At 34.9% G+C, this 16,431-nt stretch overlaps 1 protein-coding gene across 7 annotated transcripts in view; it reads right to left on the reverse strand.

The window, feature by feature from the left end:
- fry (Protein furry) overlaps positions 1-16,431 on the reverse strand; it is a 719,047-nt gene that overhangs the window by 634,708 nt on the left and 67,908 nt on the right. For all 7 annotated transcript variants that reach the window (XM_069813811.1, XM_069813807.1, XM_069813810.1 and 4 more), the window contains 4 exons: positions 10,340-10,510; positions 8,054-8,203; positions 6,238-6,407; positions 3,927-4,198 (listed from right to left, as the gene is read on the reverse strand). In XM_069813811.1, coding sequence (XP_069669912.1) covers positions 3,927-4,198; positions 6,238-6,407; positions 8,054-8,203; positions 10,340-10,510 — 763 coding nt within the window. The remainder of the gene's footprint in view (positions 1-3,926; positions 4,199-6,237; positions 6,408-8,053; positions 8,204-10,339; positions 10,511-16,431) is intronic.

A 16,431-nucleotide genomic window follows, 5' to 3' on the forward strand; every position in this document is an offset into this window, starting at 1 on the left:
GTCTACTTTTTTTTTTCAGAGGATATATTTTTAATTGTAACTATTAATTTTTTTATTATTTTATGTGTTATTTTACTAAAGACGTTGAAATATTAAGTTTGTTTTAATGAAATTTATTGATCACGTTTTATTTTCAATTATGGTGGGATTATTATTGCTTAGGCCTACTTTTTTTCTTTCAAAGGACATGTTTTTAATTATAGCTGTTAATTTTGTTGTTATTTTTATTTGTTGCTTTACTAAAGACGTAGAAAAAGCCTGTTACAATAAAATTTATTGATCACGTTTTATTTCCAATTCTGGTGTGATTATTATTGCTTAACCTCATCCCACTTTGTTAACTACGTAAGCCTACACTACAAGTACCGGTACACGTAAGTTACTCCATTAATTCATATTTCCATTATTATTGTTGTAAAGGGAAATGCAAATTAATATTTATTGGTTTCATAGTTAATTATCGCTATAATCTTAAATGAGTGAAGCTATTATAGTAAATTTCAGTTCGTTTTGCACAAACAAAAATTATATTAACTTATTTCTTGCAGGTATCTTCGAGTTTATGGTGGAATTTAATATACTTCATTAAAATAATAAATTAACGTTATGCATTTAATATTTCAATAATGGAAGGAAGGTGTTAATTTTTCCAGAAGAACACAACGAAAGTGTTACATATTTTGTCGTCTGCTAGGAGAGAGATCTGCGATGATGAGGCGATAGTAGCGATCCTAGTGGTGGGCAACTACCCATGTTTGCATTTTTACTACATATTGAGCTTCGCGACTGTATATAGTAGACTGTGGTATGTATGTTTAGTAAACAGTTAAATTCCCTGCTGGATATGGTAGTCACTATGAGAGCGAGAATTTCTTTTGTGGTGTTTGTGTGATTAGATTCGATGTTTCTCGATTTACTTTACAAGATGGAGTGTTTATGTGTCCCATGTACTCACTAACTCTACACGACAAGAATAAATATGGTTTGAGAGAATTCAAGTGTCTAAGTCCTTAAACATACTAGTACTATAGTGTATAATTTTGTCGGGGGGGAGGGGGAAGCATATAAGAAGGTGACATGTTTTGGTACTAGAAATCCCAAATGATAGTAACACTTTATGTTGTTGTTGTTGTTTTCTAATGCCAGGCGTTTGACAATAAAGTCATTTGACCTCTTGCACTCTAATATTTTTCAAAGATATTATCATGACCAGCCACTGAAGCACAGATTTTGAGGTGTTCCGAATCCATTTCTTGGTTTGAGTTGCACAATGGGCAGTTAGGGGACTGATATATTCCAATTCTATGCAGGTGTTTGGCCAAACAATCATGGCCTGTTGCCAATCTAAATGCAGCTACAGACGATTTTCGTGGTAAATCGGGAATTAACTGTGGATTTTGATGCAGAGTTTTCCATTTTTTTCCTTGGGATTGAGTTATCAAATTTTGTTTGTTGAAGTCTAAGTGTGTAGATTTAATAAATCTCTTCACAGAGTAATACGTGGATTTAGTAACAGGTCTGTAAGTAGCAGTGCTGCCCTTCTTTGCTAAAGCATCCGCATTCTCGTTTCCCAGGATTCCACAATGGGATGGTATCCATTGGAATACAATTCTTTTATTGAGTGATATTAATTGAGAGAGCATTTTAGTTATTTCTGCTGTTTGAGATGAAAGTGTGTGTTTAGAGACGATTGATGAATAGCTGCTTTGGAGTCTGACAACATAACTGCATTCCTAAATTTATTGATGTGGCATAGAAGATTCCTGAGACATGCACTTATTGCAATGATTTCACCATCAAAACTTGTTGTTCCATATCCAAGAGATCTATAAAGTGAGAAGAGACAGCACGTAACACCTTTATGTAGAACATTTTAAGTAAAGCAATGGACTTCAACTTCATTTTTAATGTAATAAGAATTAATGCCGGATAGCTGTGCAAGACATTCTTTTGCAGTAATCTTAGAAAGCAGTATGATGGAAGACAGTAGTGCAATTGTAGATGTGAAAGTACCACTTCTTTTTTTTTTTTATGCAGGCCCATCTAGTGTGTTCCAGATCCATCGTAGGCTAAATGCTTACTATGCTTGCCTAAGTTATTCAGTATCATCTCAAAAAACCTGTATCCTTGACTACAGAATATAGTTCCATTAATGAAGCCAAGTCAAAATCCTCTGTGTTAAACTTGACTTTCCAAAAGAGTTGTACTTTCTTCAAGCAAGGCTTTCTTCTTCTAATGGCAGGCACTTGACTTACGTCATTTACCCAAATGAAGCCAGTTATGTATACCAATTTACTGAAATGGTCATTGTCCAGGGTGTGCCATAGGAGGCTGGGCAATGCCACACCCGCAATGAGATGAGATGATGGAGATTTGTTTGGAATGCCACAGGGGAACTGTTACTCCCAGAGAAAATTCCTGTGTTACCTGGACAATGGGCTTGACCAATAAATGAGGGGTATGCCAGGAAACAAACCAGGATCCACAGGATTATAAGTCCAGTGTTCTAGCCACTACACCATTATAGCAGCTAAGGAGCAAATCATGTAAGTAGTAAAAATAGGTCTACTGTACTGTACATACATAAAATACACAGTCGAATCCCACTTTTACATTCCCACAATTAATGTTTTTCCGTCGTTTAAAACATTTTTTTGACGGTCCCTTCAATTTTCCTATTATTATATTTCTTCCCTTGTATTTACGCTGCCCTAATTTCAAACTTCTCGCAATTTACGTTTGTTTCGGCCAAAGGGAGAAAAAAACTATGGCATCAATGCGTATAACCCAACATAAAACTGTGACTACTAACGTAGATTTTGCTATAAATACAGACAATTTATGAAGATTCAAGTACAAAAAATTCTGTAATCACTTATTTTTCTCATGAAGGATAATGTGATCACTGATGAGGCACAAACTGTGGAGGACCTCGACACCCATCCACCTCCAGGATAACAGTGCTGGTAATGTTGATGACAGTTTTGGTGTTCCCACAAGAGCAGATGTAGTTGTAACATGAGAGACTATGAGGGGATATCTTTCTGTTACAGAAGGAGATGATTCAATATTTGATAAACCGTATGAACTAGAGAACCAAATAGACAATTTGAGACATAAGAGATGTAAACAGTATAAAATATCAGACTTCTTTTGTAAAAATAACTAGTGTGTTTCGTTTCGAAATGTGCGTGTAGGCCTTATATTTTGATATTTTGAAGAGATTAAAATAATGTGTAAGATAAATTTAGCATTTCTAAATTTAATATTCAATACTTGTAATATTTAATATAGTTCTGTTTGTTATAAAAGTTCCGAGAATTGATTACAAATCATTCTATCCACTGAACATTGTATCCCTAATGTTCTTGGTATGCATAAACAGATTCCCATAATCTACACTTTCTCTCTGTTTACATCATTTTTTAAGAAAAGCGTAAAAGAAAAGTTCGACTACACTAAACCAGCATAAAAAAATCTGGAGAATGGCCATTAGTGTTATTACAAAATGCTTTAATTCACATTTCATTTACACAAGTAATCAGACGACCCTAACAGAACCAGTCATGGCTAGATGCAGTACCTGCTTAGTGAGAACAAGAGAAGCAATTTGTGACAATAACTGGAATTTAGTCGCAAATTATTGACCTACAGTTTCCGTACATTACTTCTAGAGAGAAACTTTAGTGTTACAACAATCAATCAAGTATTGCTCAACTATTTAGCATTTTGCATCATGTCTTAACATCTTGTATGAGGTACTGAAAGGAATCAATAAATCTACGATACAAAGACCCCATAATTGTTTCATAATATCTAAGAATTTGGCATGCATTCATTAATCATGCACTCAGTATTCGAAATTATCAAATTATACATTTACTGCTACCAGCTTTCCTAACAGCATAAAAAGAATTGTGTCTTACCTTTTCGTCACGAGAAGCTAACAACATATCCAGCCAAGGATAGAACACACCATCCTCTGCCAACCCTTGTGGATTGAAACACGATCCGCAACAAAGCAATGCACTCATGGCCTGAAGTGCTGACAACTGCAGCTCAGAACAGGGTCGCTCATCCATATCCTGTCCCAAAGTTTGATGGCCCAGTGGTCGACCAAATCGTCCACTCCATCCAGCAAACAACGTGAAAAGGTTACGACGGAGGTCCCTCTTTAAGAGCGTCACACATGTTTCCACTGAAATAGAACAATTACACACTCAAAATATTAAGTCAATAATGTAAAATTTTAATACACAACAAAGCTAAAATGGTTGCAAAAAAAAAAAACTATTCCTCAATTTGAATTCAGATATTTATTTTGGGGAAAGGAACTGGTCACCCTATCCCATTATCTCCTTGCTTAGTTGCTCATGAGTGATGCCTTAAGTTATTGGTGTCACTTATGAGGTTCCAACAAGTCTTCGAACTGCTGACTAAACATACAAACATTAACATCCCTTTAAACTGCAGAGCCTATCCAAAAATGACAGAAGCCAAAGAAACAAGGATAGAATGAATTTGATTTTAAAGTTGAGTTATTTAAGTACAGTTTCATAGATTACTTTGCAAAATGCTGAAACCAAAACCGCAATCTCAGATATTTTCGACATTAATAGTAATGAAATTTTCCTCCCACAAGAATAAGGTCATAAAACAAATGCCTGCACACACTCACGAAAACCAAGAGAGTAGGCAAACATAAAAAAACAAATTTAACTCATTCTCTCTCTCTTTCTAATTGTCTGTCTGACTCTAGAATTTCTGCCTGAACTATTAGACTCAAATAATATGTTGTTGTCTAGTGCCTTGCATCTGGCAATGAAGCCATTAGCAGTCGTGCTTTCCAATATTTTTGAACTGTAGTTTCTTCTGATCTTAATGCTTCACAGGTCTTCATTCATTTCTGCTGGATCATTACACAGGACACATATGGGTGAAGCTGAGATACCTATTCTGTAGAGATGACTTGCTAGACAGTCATGATTTGTCAGTAGTCTGAAGGCTGCAACTGCTGTTTTCCTTGGTCTCTGGGGGATTATATCTGGGTTGGAAAGTAGTGTAATCCATTTTTTGTCTTTAGCATTTGATTCTATTTCTTGTAGGTATGAATGAGAAAATTTTGTAGTGATCAAGCGTTTTATTGAAGAATATGAGAAATTAAATTTAGGCTTTTGTTTTATTGTTGTGACTCAAATAATATAACAAATTAATTCATATGAAAGCCATAACGATAAGATGTTAAAATGTTTTAATTCTATTAAAAGCACAAAAATGTAAAATGAAAATTAGAGCATAAAAATGGTCGTTTCATTAACATCAACTCAATACAAGAACTACAATAAAAAGTAATAAAAATGAAACGAAAATCACAAAAATAATCTCCGTGAGCATAAAAATTATTTATAAAAAAAATAATGTTACAAAGAGAACACACGTTTTCTCATTGTGTTTTGTTACCAATTCTTTTCAATATTAAACTTGGCTATGATTGACTGGAAGGTGTGACTGTTGGTGTTCCAAATAAGTACTTTAGTACGATTCTTGGCATCTCTCAGTGCAGTTCCTACCCGGATATCCGATTGAGGGACTATAATGAACACCGATCAAAATACCACTCATTTCTCGTGAAAAACAACAACTGAATAGACTACAGTAGACTATAGTGGACTTTATGTTGTCAGCAAACAGCTGGATACATTAAGAAGATTGATTTGTTACCAATTCAGTTCCTTCATAATGCTAAAAATTAAAGGTAATTTCCTTTAACTATTACCTATTCAAAAGACAGACTTGCATAAATGAAATCACTTTAATGTCCACCCCCAAATAAGATGAACTTTCGTTTTCTTGACTGCATACAACAAAAGACATTCTTGATAATCCCACACATTTATACACTGTACAGTTCAAGCAAATTATATTATCAAGCTTGCAAAGATCTATATAAATAGCTGTATGTATATTGTAATCACTTCTCATGTTTTACCAGTTATGAAAATCGGCATATAAAAGAATATTTGCTGTTAATTCAGATTTTGAACAAATTTCTTCCCTTTCAACTTCAACCCTTAAAGATCTTGTTTCAGTGGTTCAGTTCTGAGTAACAAATGTGTTCACAATCAATAGCAGCTTAAATAACCAGGGAATATTGTGAAATTGTTCATATTCTTGGAAATGAGAATACACAGCAAGATGAAAAAACATTTTAAAGTAAGATTATCTGAAAGGACTTACATGAGAAGCTCTTGATCATTTTGCGAATAAAGTTGCAAAAGTGCAATTTGATATCTCTCACAGCTGGGACTTCCTTGTCTGCTTCGTTCTCCAGGTACAAACGTGCTCCATCTATGTACTCGACAAACGTAGGATGGAGAGACTGTGTATCCCTGTCCAAGACGCAAGGGCTGTAACCAAAATGTAACCAGTCACTGCCTTTCATCAACACAATCCGAACACAATAAGCTACACAGACATGTGTTTATTCCAAATTCTTATCAATAAAATAACACACTTTGGAATTGGGCATACACATAGGCATGGATGGGGATGGGAATGAGTTTGGGCATAGGCATGGATATGAGATAGATATGGGAACAACTATAAGTATGGATATCAGACGAGTATGGGCACTAGTATAGGCATGGATATGAAATATATACAGGATGATTCACGACTAATGACCCGTCTTTAGAAATCAGTTCTATGGGCCATTTTGGACATAAAATGTCATATGAACATGGGTCTGATTATTGATCATTAAGGAGTTACAGCTGATTGAATCCTTTGGGTTTCAACAGAACTGAGAATTATTCACTTAAAATACACAGAAATATTAATTTAAAATATTGTACTAATCATAAACACACCTCAGTTTGGAAACAGATTTTCAAATATCCCTCCTTCCACTTCAATGCACTTGGCCACACTGATGCGAATGGTGCTTAGCTTTCATTACCTCATCACGGCTCACCAGACCTAACTTCCCCTTCATCCCCTTATTTCAAGTCACAGAGCAACCCTCCATTTAGTTTATGTTCCAATGTTTGTAATACGAGTATGACGCAAGCAACTCCAAAGCCTGATTCACAGTATGATATTTGGATTTTTACGAATAACTTTCAAGCTAATGATATGGCCTATAGAAGTGATTCCTAAAGTGCGGCTCATTAGTCGTGAATCACCCTGTATAAGTGTGTTAAGTATGGATGAGATGAGAATGGCTGTGGACATAGGTATAGGCACGGATATGAGTATGGATATGAGCATGGGCATTGGAACTGGCATGGATAAAGGAAGGCCACAGGTACAACACGGATATGGTTAACTATAAATAGCATGAATATGAAAATCGGGCATGGGCAAGGGCATGAGTATGAAAATGAATATGGGTGAATATGGATGGATATGGATATGAATATGAGCGAGAACAATGGACATAATGAGAACAGCATGAATGTGGGTGTGGATATGGGGTTGGTTGTAAGTTTAAGTGCAGCTATAGCTACAATATGGATATTATGTGTAAGGACAATAGAAATATAAAAAAAAAAATTCTAGGAGCAGAAATGAACTAGCTGTGTAGAAGTGCTAGGCTCTCAAGATTAGAATATATTGCATTAAAAATTAGATTATAAAGAAAATTAATGCTAATGAACATATCACATACAGAATTGAAAATAGGATGCTAAATTGGTCAGGACATCATCTTATAATGAAGGAATAAAAAGATGGCACAAACAACTTACTGTGTGAATGGAAGCCACTAGAAAGAAGGAAATATAGAACAAAGAAGATGTGAAGAGAGTTACTATTACAATTATGGGTATTAGAGGGCATCAAGTTCAAAATTCACAAGACAGGCGATTTTGAAAGATGACATTTAGCTGTACCTCCAGTTTCTAATACCAGAGTTATAGGATATATACATGGGTAGAAGTATGATTACAGTACAGGTACAAGCACACATGAAACAAATATAGTAGTTCTAACAATACGCACAAATGTTCGCAAAAAATGAAACAAATGAGGAGATATGAATGAAGAATCCTACCTGATACCAAATGTTCCATACTCAGCAACAAGCTCGAAAACCCTGACCAACTGAAGTCTTAAAGCATCACGCCGTCGTCTTCTTCTCATATTCTCTTGTTTTCTATCAACAGCCTCACGAATGTAAATCACTAATTCCTCCATCAGATCTCTGGAAACAACAAACACTATTTGTAACTCATCTGAAACCCTCACACGTATATTTTTTTTATAAAAATTTACAGTGCATTCTTTATGGAAATTACAACTTTAGAAGATCATTCATTATTATATGGAATACATAACGTCGAAACTGAAAGAAGAAAATTAAAAGTAGCGACTTCATTTATTTTATCTGTTTTTCATTGATTAGAAAAAAACCGATAACTTCTCAAAAGGGGAATTAATAATATTATGCACAAAGTAAAACATACTTGAGCACAAAAATTAATATTTAAAGTAAAAGCAATAAGTGCTCTTAATCCAAGTTTGTGGAATAAAACAATTAAAAAATCAAAGTCTTTATGACTCAATAATTAAAAGTATTATAACATGAGGAACTGCAACTCAATACAAATTTGGGAAGCAAACAAATTAATGGCTATTAAAATAAAATGAAAAATCAGCAGGAATATCTCGAAAAAAAAAAATAGATAAATCAGTTCCAAATATCCCTACCTGTTACTTGTCACATGGGACATATTTGACGTCACAAATTTCATGACATTGGCATAATAAAACAATAATTATATAGCTTTTTCTTTTTTTTTTAATCCAGCCTCTGAGTAAGATGAGGGTGATAATGCTAGAGAGATGAACCAGAAGTTACCCAGCATTTGCTCTTAATGGGTTGAGGGAAAACCCCGAAAAAAAAACTCAACCAGGTAACTTGTCCCAACTAGAAATTGAACCCGGGCCCACTTGTTTCTCAGTCTAACGTGCTAACCGATTATTTACCTGTCTCCACTTTCTGAGCAGTTGATATGTTTAACAATGACTTATGCTGAAACAAGGAAGTAATTGCTAGTAAAAGTATGTTTCAATTATTATTAGTGACCTAGATATAAATTATCTTATATAATACGAGTGCTGATAGTTTTCCGGTAATTTAATTGAGCTTAACGAATGTTTGTTGTCATGATAATTATTTCGAGACCAGAGATTGAGAAATAATTATCTAATGATAGGAAACATGAGTTTAAAAAGCGAAATCAAATTACCTGAGGATAACTATTTTCACGAACTGTATTTTGCAAGATAATCCCAATGCAAACAACTGTAATTCTGAACAACTAAATATTCGAGGTTATAATAATAAGATCCAGAAAAACAGTCAGCAGAGATGACAAGAATAAACGGCTCCTTGGAATAAAAACAACTGAACATTTGAGATTATAACACTACTTCATTTTGAACTCTTTTATCATTGCTTAGCTGTAATTTTATAATTTTATTGTAAACACTTTTCTTTTTTCGTTGTTGGTAACTCTATAACATCTATTAGATGCTTTTGGTTGTGCTAACAGATGGAGTTACTTGTCAACAATGTGATGCTGAAACGTGTGTTCAGGTTACTGAACAGCGACAGTCCTGATGTATTTTTTGTTTTGTTTATATTTGTGATGATTGGTTAATTAATATTAACCCAGCACACTCACAATCACACTCACATTCATACAAATTTCCAGACTGTAGACACCCAGGGAATTCTTCATCTTCAAGAAAAATTCACCGAGAGTCGAGCCCGTGAATCGAACCCGGGACCTCCTGATCTGGAAGACAGCATGCTGACCAACAGACCACGGAGGCAGTCTAAACACTTTTACTTATAGTAATTAATTGTGCAATTATTGTAATTAATTACTGTTGCATGTTGAGACTGCGAGTCTCACGTAATTGCTTGATTGCTGACACATCGAAACAGAGACGATACAAATAAAACAAATGAACGTAGGGGGAAAATCTGTCACTTATTAATTTTGAGTACCATCACAGTCTAGTATATACAGTCACGAAGCTTGAGTTTATGAAGGCACTAGGAACAATAGACTGTGCATTGTCTGTAATGAGGCGAAAGTAGCGATCCTAGTGATTGGCAACTATCTATGGATGCATATTTACTACGTATTGAGCTTCGTGACTGTATATACTAGACTCTGGTAGCATACTTCCAACTATCATTAATTCGATTCTCATTGGTCATCTAGTATCAAAGAGTTCGTTCAATGGTTGAGAAACGTTCGTGTGGGATTTTTCGTAAGTTAATATTTTCTTTCATAAAATCAATGTAGTGAAACTACTAACTTACTTCAGTGCATCAGAGTTAACCTTCCCAAGTGCGTGGACTGCCGCATCCCTCACATCAACAGTTTCACAGCGCAGCAGAGGAACCACTAATTTGTACAGCCCTGTTGGCGATACATTGCCTCCAGGAGATTTGTTATCATTACGCTCAGTAGTCAGACTGTCAGGAGATGAGCTACAAAACAATCACATTGTGTTACCGGTACTGCATTTGTACCTAAAGCTATGAAACAGTTTAACTTACACATGCTTATAAAAATTGTTTAGTGAAAAGTTACGTACAGTACTTACACATAAAACAAAGCATTTATCTCAAACCCAGTTTTAAATAATAGTATTTTAAAGCAGTGTTTGCCACAAGTTTTACGTTTCAAAATGATTTAACTACGAATGAAATTCGGAAAAATAACATCGATTATTATCTTCAGCACATTTATTCATGTCTAGAATAAATATCAAAAATAAATTCAAATATTTTTTGTTATTATTACTATTTTCTAATTTCTGAAATCATAATCAACATCAGCATAAGAATCATAATTCATTCAATACAACAATTTTGTTTTATTTTGGAACAGATTAATGATTATGAAAATAAGTATAATTCTTTTTTAAATTGAAAACGTATCATTGTCATTCCTGCAATAACTCTTATGTGACATATTTATTGATTTTCAGATTTTTGTTCTATTAAATAACTTAAATAGTGATACAGCAAATAATAAAATCTCCTATATGTAATTATACTCGTATTTCTTTCTTTCGAAAATGTAAGAATTCACAATCTCCTATGTACCGCTGTCATAGAATGAATAAATATGTTTTGTGCGAGATTGTGCGTATTTGCTTGGTTTCCGCACAAAACCAATCCGCGGAAAGTCTAAAATTCCACATTCAGTATTCCCAACCTAACACACATAACAATTTCCCTCTTCTTACCGCTTAAGTGACATATTGATTTTACTGCTTTAGGCTTTTAACATATTATTTTTAGAGACATTCAATATAGTAATAATTATAAATTGGAAACTTACCACTGCAATTTCACCTAAATTGCACTGTTAATTATTGTTTTTCAAGATTTGCAAAAATTAAGTAAAATCTACAACTCCACTAAAGTTACTGCATTCGTGATGCAAGTAACATTAAGGAGGCCGTGAAAAAAATCAACAAGATTCCAGACTCATCATAGACTGCGGGAAAAAAAAGACACGTATATCACGGCCTGCTGGAGTATAGTAAACACAGAAAACATTTTAAAGCAACAATGTTGAAGATAGATATTTTTGTTTTGCAAATTTGCCGTCATTGAACAGAAGCCAAGATGGAGATTTCATTGCAACTAATTAGAAATTCCTCTTTCAAGTATGTTACAAACGATCTTCGCACAAAATAATGTACGATACACAAGCGGTATGTTTTCTTTCAATTCTCGGAAATTAAAAAAGCTCAACTACGTTTCGCTTTTTCAGACTTTTCCTCGAACATGAAAACTTCAACATACCACTCTTGTAACGCATATTACTATTTTCTTCCTACTGAAAAATTTTATATTTCGCACATAGGAGTAACTGCAGGAACAACGACGATGCCTTAGTTTGTAAACGAAACATTTTATATTTACTAAATGTAAATTTTTAAAAACTTTGTCCTTGTGGCTACCCTTTAATAAGGGTAGTGTAGCAATAAACTACTTAATAATTATATTACTGATGAATTATTATAAAAATATTTAGTTGTCACTATCTTAGGAGGTCAGACAAACACTATAACATAGTTTCGTAATTCTTTCTTTTTTTAGGCAGTGCTCATGAGAGAAGCTAATTCAATTTAGTTCTACTTCAACATTATTTTCTTGTCTCAATTTATCCTATCATGCAGATAAACATAAGCACCAATAATTTTATAAATGATATGCATTGCACTTAATATTTCTGCATGAAATTGAGACCATCATATGGCCAACACTGTTTTAAAATTGTAATTATGGAGTCATTTGAGTCAAAAAATATTCTCAGCCTTATAAATATAATAATACAAAAAGAACTGTTTGTATATATGTGTATGTGTGTGCACACGTCACTGTATGTAGATGCAGAATCATGTATATTTAGTACGTACAGAGTATTACTATGATATGACATAACGGGGTATTGTGTACAGCACTCTAGATAAGTTTAGTCACATAGGGAGCATTCTACACAGAAATTAAATAGAAATATTAATATTAATAATAATGACACAACAATAGGAATATAGTACATAATATACAATAGTAAGTACTTTCATAAACAAAGTTTAGAGGAAGTTACAGCTCCCATAAGCAAAGAAACAACTTTTCACAGCTCTGTAACATATACAGTAGCGTGCAAATTAATTCGAACACAACATATTTTTACATTTTCTGTCACTGTTGGCCTCACAGCTGCTCATACCGCTTTAATTGACATCTGTAGTACGTGTAATTCCATTGTTGAAGATCTGTCATTATTTTTTTTATAATATGTGACATTTTGCCTGTCGTTTTGTACTTATAAGTATTTCAGTTGTGTTGAAGATTTAATACTGCAATCCTGTGTACATTCTGTCGTCTTCACAAATGGATACAACTCCACGAAAACGGTCTAAAATTATAACATTAGCAGAGCATTCTTCTAAGACACAGAGGCAAATTGCTGCAGAATGTCACATTGGTTTGGCTACTGTTAATTCGATCATAAAACGATACAAGGAGACTGGATCCATCACACCCCAGAAAAAAGAAAACTGTGGCCGGAAAAGGAAGACTTCACTTGCAGATGATCGTTTAATTGTCAGGAAAAGTAAATTAAATCCTAGACTAACTGCTGTCGACTTAACCCGCGAGTTAATGGCTACCAATGGGGCGAATATTCACGTCACAACAGTTCGGCATAGGCTTTTGGAAGCTGGATGAAGGGCTCGTAAGCCTATTAAGAATCAACTGCTAACTCCTGTTATGTGCAAAAAACGCTTAATGTGGGCAAAATTACATCAACACTGGACAGTGAATGACTGGAAGAATGTACTTTTTTCCGATGAGTCTCATTTCGAGGTCCACGACCACCGTGTTTCTTACATACTGAAAGGATCCGAAAAAGTAACAGCAGCTCATCTCCAACAAGCACCCAAATACCCCCCTAAAGTAATGTTTTGGGGTTGTTTTACACATGAAGGGCCTGGAGCATTAATACCTATCAAGGGAATGATGAAGTCTGACAAATATATTCACTTATTGGAAACCAGAATCGTACCCCAGCTGCAAAAATCATTTCCGGATGGCAGAGTGTGTTCCAACAAGACCTGGCACCATGCCACACATCTCGAAAAACTACAGAATTCTTCAACAAGAAGAATATTCAGGTACTCCCCTGGCCAGGCAACTCACCCGACATCAACCCCATTGAGAACTTGTGGTCAATTTGCAAAAGAAGAATGCAAAAAATGGATTGTTCTACAAAGGAGAAGATGATTTCTGCCCTCATTGGTGTATGGTTTCGCGATGAAGAAATGAAGAATATTTGTGGGAAATTAGTGGAATCCATGCCAAATCGTCTCAGAGCTGTTATTAGGAACAAGGGAGGCCACATAGATTACTCAGGTATGTCTTAGATCCTTTTTTTATCCCGTTTGAGTGTTTCTGCATAAGTAATTACGTCGTTCGGATTAATTTGCACGCTACTGTATTTTTGAACTCCCATCTATTCCCCGGATCCCTCAGGCAATGAGAAACAAATACATCACATTCCTTTCTGGTGCCACATAGGAAGTGGACAAGACCTTGACACATAGATACATCCACTAACTATTCTTCTGCGCTTATCTGCCTGTCCGTCCACAGCTCACTGGCCGCCATCGGAGTGAGGGAAGAGGGATTGCTGTTATTTGCAACGTCGCACTCTGGCTCTGTACATTCCACGTGCCTTACTAGAGACGTCAGAAATCGAATCTTTCTCCAAGACCAATATATATTAACACGTAAAGTAAACAAGCGAAGTATCTAATGATTATTAATGACTGATGAATATATTTTAAAGTAATTTATTACAGTATATTATAAAATCTTTCTTTTTGAAATGTTCTTTGCTGTGACAAGAGAATTAATTTCTTAAAAAAATAAAACTAATGTTTGACTAAGTAATTTACTTCATGGAGCCACTGACATCTTATTCCTCACTCGTACAGCCATAATTACTTGATATTCATTTGTTAAACCACGAATAATTTTTTTTAAATAATCGATCACTACTTAGAAACTACTTGCAGGTTCCATCATCAGTGTAACATAACATAATACCACCTGATGGAATGTCATCTACTCAGTTGGAAATGATTAGTTTGGCTAATCCAAATAACTAGTCCAACAGAGTAAACAAAACCTTCAGTCTGGTACTGCATTACCGTGACGACAGAACCTGTACATATTCCCAAAGAATTGGAGATGTCACGTTCAAACACATGGGGTAAAACTGAGAACTTTCCTTCTGAATATTTTCTTGATATTTAGTAACTCAGTTATAAGCAATAAGAAATATTGGCATCAAAGAGAAAGAATTTGCACAATAATTACGTACTTCTTAACACATTCTAAGCAATTTCTTAGTTACACTCCTTAATTCTATGTCCTCGAGCCAATATAGTCCGTTCAATTTCCTCAAGTGCAGTTTCACACAAAATACTTTGCTGATTGTCCCTCTACCGTCGCCTACTAATTGAGTGTCAAAAATAAATGTCTTTCTTATTGCAATAGAAATCTTGCCCTTGCCTGCCAATCACAATCCTCGTTTAGAAAAACTGACACTTTCCTTTCAATTCCACGTGAAGGGAGAGTTGCCACAACTATAAATAATCCCCTTAAGTAGCAGTCATTGAGCAGTTGAGGGTTACTAGGAATGTAGCAAATGTACAGCATGTGAAGGGGGGTGGTCAGAGTATTTTGGCAGAAAGTAATAAATCTGTTACGAGGGTGTTCAAAGAAATTCTCGAAGTGCACACGAGGAAGTTGTACAAACCATACCCATTTTCATATCCACGTCTAAAACATAAACTGTGTCCGTAAAGTCATGATGCGATTTCAAAAATATTTATTGACATGCTCCTGAAAATTACATATTTTAATCCAGTTCACAGTGGCTTCCGTTTGTTGCCCTATACACAACTAACTGATATTCTAATTAATTCCATGCACAACTAAGAATATCAGGTGTAACAGATTGAGCATCTTTTCTGATTCTCTCTTTCAAATTATCAATGTCATTGATACGAACACTGTATACACTTTTCTGGACGTAGCCCCATAAGAAAAAGTCTAAAGGCGTCAAGTCCGGGGATCGTAGTGGCCATATCTTTCATCCACCCCTTCCTATCCACCACTGTGAAAATATCGTATCCAGAAACTCGCAAACAATGTTGGTGTAGTGTCGAGAAGACCATCTTACTGAAAGATGATACTTGCACATTGATCTTGAATTTGTGACACTGCATACAATTGCAACATTTTACGTCCAACAGGCTGCCAGTTTCCTTAAGCTGTCGAACCCATTGGTGAATGTTATTTTATGTGGTGGCTTTTCAATGTACATGCTACAATATTCACGACGAAGCATCACAGATTCAAATGTCGCAAGCCAATGGACGCATTTAACTTTTCTCTGCATAGTTCACATCTTGACTGACTGGCGAGTTGTGATGCAATTCGCTTCACTGTCACTTCAAATGACTACCTGTGTGCTCATCACACTTCCTCTTTACATTTCTGAAACTCTTTGCAATACTCTTCAATGCAGTGTATGTCATAATTTAGTTTTGTGCGAGATTGTGCGTATTTGCTTGCTTTCCGCACAAAACCAATACGCGGTAAGTGTGAAATACCATATTCAGTATTCCCAATGTAACACACATAACAATTTCTCTCTTCTTACCGCTTAAGCACCACATTCATTTTACTGCTTTAGGCTTTTAACATATTATTTTTAGAGACGTTTAACATAGTAATAATTATAAATTGGAAACTTACCACTGCAATTTCACCTAAATTGCACTGTTAATTATTGTTTTTAAATATTTGCAAAAATTAAG

The sequence above is a fragment of the Periplaneta americana genome, chromosome 16, assembly GCF_040183065.1.
Source record: "Periplaneta americana isolate PAMFEO1 chromosome 16, P.americana_PAMFEO1_priV1, whole genome shotgun sequence".
Taxonomy (NCBI): domain Eukaryota; kingdom Metazoa; phylum Arthropoda; class Insecta; order Blattodea; family Blattidae; genus Periplaneta; species Periplaneta americana.